This window comes from Carex rostrata, chromosome 4 (assembly GCF_964058835.1).
Source record: "Carex rostrata chromosome 4, lpCarRost1.2, whole genome shotgun sequence".
Taxonomy (NCBI): Eukaryota; Viridiplantae; Streptophyta; class Magnoliopsida; order Poales; family Cyperaceae; genus Carex; species Carex rostrata.
In genome coordinates, this window is record NC_135921.1 from 4,369,057 (window position 1) to 4,373,758 (window position 4,702).

The window sequence follows — 4,702 nt, forward strand, 5'->3', positions numbered from 1 at the left end:
TTAGACTCTATCATTGTGGATATGTGACACGTGTCCTTATCCAGCGGTTGCTTTTGGTGAAGGTTTGTACATTGTGTGTTTCCAGCCTCTTTCTTTCTCAATAAAAACCCTATCTATACCATCGCTAGCTAGGATACAACCGTTTCGCCAGATCCTTTCCTCTTCTCAATTCCAGCTTCTCGTAGTTGCTCTCTTCTAAGAAAGCCCGTAGTCAAGAAATGGAGATCAGTTACACCATGATCTGCATTCTCTTTTTCATCTCCATTCTCTCCTTTCTCTTCATGAGAAAGAACAAGAGAAGAGCGCTAGATATGCAACCCCGACTCCCACCTGGTTCACTCGGTTGGCCATACATAGGAGAAACTCTTCAACTCTACTCTCAAAATCCAAAATCCTTCTTCACATTGCGACTAAAAAGGTTTGATTAACATTTGATAACCTCTGCAAAATATGTTAGCACTTCCATGATGTATACACGATGACCGTGATATAATAATATTAATAGGTATGGAGAAGTCTTCAAGACACATCTCTTAGGTTGCCCTTGTGTAATGTTGGCTACTGAGGAGGCAGTTCGTTTTGTGCTAGTGACTCGTGCGGACCTGTTCAAACCAACGTACCCAAAAAGCAAAGAGCGCATGATTGGACCATGGGCATTGTTCTTCCACCATGGAGATTACCATCTCAGTTTGAGAAAAATTGTTCAGGGTTTATTAAGCCCTGACTTGCTTCGTGCCATCTTACCGGATATTGAATCCGTCGTGAGATCTATGCTGCATGCATGGGATGGGCATGTAGAGACTACTTACCATGCAATGAAAAAAGTAAGTTTGCATGCATTTATCTCCTTATATTATAATTTGACTTGTAAAATTAAACTTATTAATGTTATTATTGTTGTATCTCTTTGCATGTTGTGATCCAGTTTTCCTTTGACATTGGCATTTCTATGATTTTCGGAAAACAATTAGATGACCAATACAAGAAGGAATTAAAGAAGAATTATATTATTCTAGACAAAGGTTACAACTCTTTCGCAGTCAATTTTCCTGGAACTCCATACCGGAGATCAATACTGGTAAGAAAACAAAAACAACTCATAATTTTTATTGCTATTCTTCTTCTATCTTTCTCATTTATTTATTGCATTATGTTCAAATTATACCCAAAAATGTTCGCTTGTTTATATCTAGGCGAGGAAGCAGTTGAGTTACATTTTGAACAAGATAATGGAAGAGAGAAGGCAAAAAACAGAATCAAGAAGTGGTTTTTTGGGGTGTTTGATGGACTATAAGGATGAGAATGGATGCAATCTCACTGATGAACAGATTGCAGATAATGTAATAGGTGTGCTCTTTGCTGCACAGGATACCACTGCTAGTGCACTTACATGGATTCTGAAGTATCTTCACGATTATCCACGTGTACTAGAACATGTGAAGGTATGGATCAGACATTACCATGTTTTCTTCAATAATAAATGGGAACATAGATTATCGTTGAATTTGATGCTCAAATTTTACTTTTCTTAGTAGGCTGAGCAAATGAAAATCTACCATGCTAATGAGTGTGGAAAGAAACCCTTGACATGGACTCAGACAAGAGATATGAATGTCACAAATAGAGTAAGTAAATTATGACTTCCTATTTTAATTTGTGTTATTATATGTACCGCTAAAGTAAGTGACACAAATAGCATATTAGAGTTCCTTTTCCAAGTAATTTAATAGCTTCATAATATCATATTGTAAGCAAATCTAGTTGTCTTGCATAAGATATTGAAATGGGAACAAGGTAAATCAACAAATTAATAACTGATTAGCACAATTTAGAAAGTAGAATTTGATGAAAGAAAATTGTATGCTCCTCATAATTCTTTCTTGCTTCAGAAAATCTCAAGGTGATCTCATTGTCTGTCCTTCATAGTTTTATTTTGTAATTTTTGGAACTGAATTGTGATCAAATATTCTCCTTTGAGCGTAGAATTATTATTTTAAAGATAGAATCTCAGTTTACAAAATGATTGAAGATATCCATTAACAGCTACTTAATTATTTAACAACCTCAACAACACTTCTCCAAAGGAAAATGTACATGTTAATTTTATAGTTTGTAGCATATCGATTAATATGCATGCCAATTAAATTTATTTTATTAATACTCAATCGAATTTGATTAAATTTATATAATTGAAAATTTCATGTAATTTGATGAATGTAACATTTGCATGTAGTGCCCTCATTTTTCATGTGTATGAAGTGCATAAAATATAAATGTATGATGGTTGTCAAGATGGTCAAATTATTCGATTGTCATTGTTTCCAAATTCGTCAAGTTTGCTTTTCTAAGTGCTTCTTATGTCATGGCTGGGTATAGAAATTGATAATTGCGCATTCTTTTTTACCCCATATATATTCCTTCAATCATTCTGCAAAAGTAGGTCATATTGGAGAGCTTAAGGATGGCAACCATCATTTCATTCACGTTTAGAGAAGCAGTTGCTGACGTGGAGTATAAAGGTATAAATGTGCTTTCAATAATTAAATTTCTATTTATAGGACGGTAATAGTCAAGCCCATTACCCATATCTCTATTAGTTATGGACTTATAGTAAAAAAGTTCGCAAAATAAAATGGAAATCACAAGAGTTATGGGGAAAAAGAGAACTTTTGATAGCAGCCTTACCTAGCTATCAATGTGAATGAATGTAATACTTATTAGAGCTAGTTAATTAGTAGCTAGATTATTAAAATACTTATTTTATGAATTTTTAGTATGGCCAATAAAAAATACCAAAGTGAACATTAGATTTGATGGTAATTAACAGACCAATTAATGGTTACCCAATTTATACAACAAGAATGAGACACTGTTCGCAAAGATAAAAAAATGACTTTTTGCGATGGACTACTCTCATTATTCAGTTTTTTCTTTTTGCGATGGTACTTTTTGCGACGGACGACCATCATAAAAGCGTTTTTCCCTCGCAAAAAGTGTCTACTTTGTTTAGGATTTAACTCCTCGTACTTATGATGACATATGATTGCACAATTAATCTACAAGAATGAGATAGTATCCGCGACAGAAAAAGTGACTATCTGCGAGGGTATACCGATATAAAAGTGTTTTTTTATTCTATTAGTGACGGTAGTATCCGCGACAGTATACCGATAGCATCCCTCGCCGATACTGTCCCATTCTTGCAAACAATTCAAGTATTAATTACTCAATTTATTTTACTTCAATGGTTTAGGACACCTCCTGTGTCATATAAAAGTTCAAGAAAACATTGGTGCTAATAATTCAATGCAATTGTATGGAAATGATGCAGGGTATCTCATCCCCAAGGGATGGAAGGTGATGCCACTTTTCAGGAACATACATCACAACTCCGAGTTCTTTCAAGATCCTGAGAAGTTCGACCCTTCTAGATTCAAGGTTTCTGTTCGTGTGTGTCGATTTTGTGGGCCACTATTCCCTCTCCTTCCTGCCTGGCTACAATTTAATTTGTTTTTTTTTTTTTGATAAAAGGCGTAATGCCCGTTTCATGTTAATGAAACCAAAATAGTTAAGTTACAAAAGCATAGAATTCTGTCTATTCTCCTATCAGTCTGCACCACATATGTGCCAGCCCAGCAACAAGGAGACAATACCAGTGCAAAACTGACTACAATTTAATTAGGCAAATGTTCCTTTCATCCCATGTAATCCACTGGATCAATCACTTGCTAATTAAGGAGCTACATTGATAGATTTTATATATACATAGTTATAGATTGCAGAAGCTAGGTCTCACATTTGACAGACAACACACCACATAATCACTTTGAATCTATCAATTGGTTATAAAGTATAAACACACCTGTGATCATTTGAGAAGAAAGCATTGAAAAGCTTTCCCTTAATTGCAACTGCATTCTGACCCTTTTTCAAGATAACAACTGAAAAATAAAAATCATTTATGTACAGGTAGCACCGAGGCCAAATACCTTCCTGTCATTTGGAAATGGTGTGCATGCTTGTCCCGGTAACGAGCTAGCCAAGATAGAAATATTGGTCCTGATTTACCAATTGGTTACCAATTACAGGTAAGTTTGATGTTTAATGTTTTGTAAGAAAACATGAAGAAAGATCTTTTCACAATTTCTAACTTACTGTTGAATTTTGGTGTAGATGGGAGGTTGTTAAATCCAGTGATGAGGTAGAACATAGCCCGTTTCCAGTACCTAAGCATGGACTACCAGCAAAGATATGGCGAGTTTAATCGACATTAATTTGACAGTATCAGACTGGTAAAGGTGGCTAGTTAGAGGGGATTGACGTAGGCGACTAGGCGTCAATGTGCATCTTCTTTTTGGGGATTTTTTTAGGATCTTAATTTTCTTGCCATGAGTGCTTTTGAAATGTTATGAACTAACCTTTGAATTTTAATGACTTAATAAAACCAGTAGTTCTTGTTTTCACCTTTTTCGAATAAAAAATATAATTTAAGAACAGTAAAACCAGTAGCAACATGAGTGGTGAAATGGAAATAAATCTGCTGTTGGAACCTGCTTTTCCAAATCCAACCACTCATTTATTTAGAGATTAATGCATGAAAATCAACTGTTTTTGGGATTCGTGCATTTTAAAATATTGATGGTTAGATTTGGAAAAGGAGGGTCCTACAATTCTTGTTGGAATCGTAGCAGATTTATTTCCG

At 34.9% G+C, this 4,702-nt stretch overlaps 1 protein-coding gene across 1 annotated transcript; it reads left to right on the top strand.

The window, feature by feature from the left end:
• Window positions 1-218: 218 nt before the first annotated feature.
• LOC144552776 (abscisic acid 8'-hydroxylase 3-like) lies at window positions 219-4,377 on the top strand. The gene is made up of 9 exons (XM_078300765.1): window positions 219-418; window positions 506-824; window positions 926-1,078; window positions 1,194-1,442; window positions 1,536-1,625; window positions 2,441-2,519; window positions 3,332-3,438; window positions 3,970-4,088; window positions 4,174-4,377. The coding sequence occupies exons 1-9, from the start codon at window positions 219-221 to the stop codon at window positions 4,262-4,264; spliced, it is 1,407 nt and encodes a 468-aa protein (XP_078156891.1). The 3' UTR covers window positions 4,265-4,377.
• Window positions 4,378-4,702: the final 325 nt, after the last annotated feature.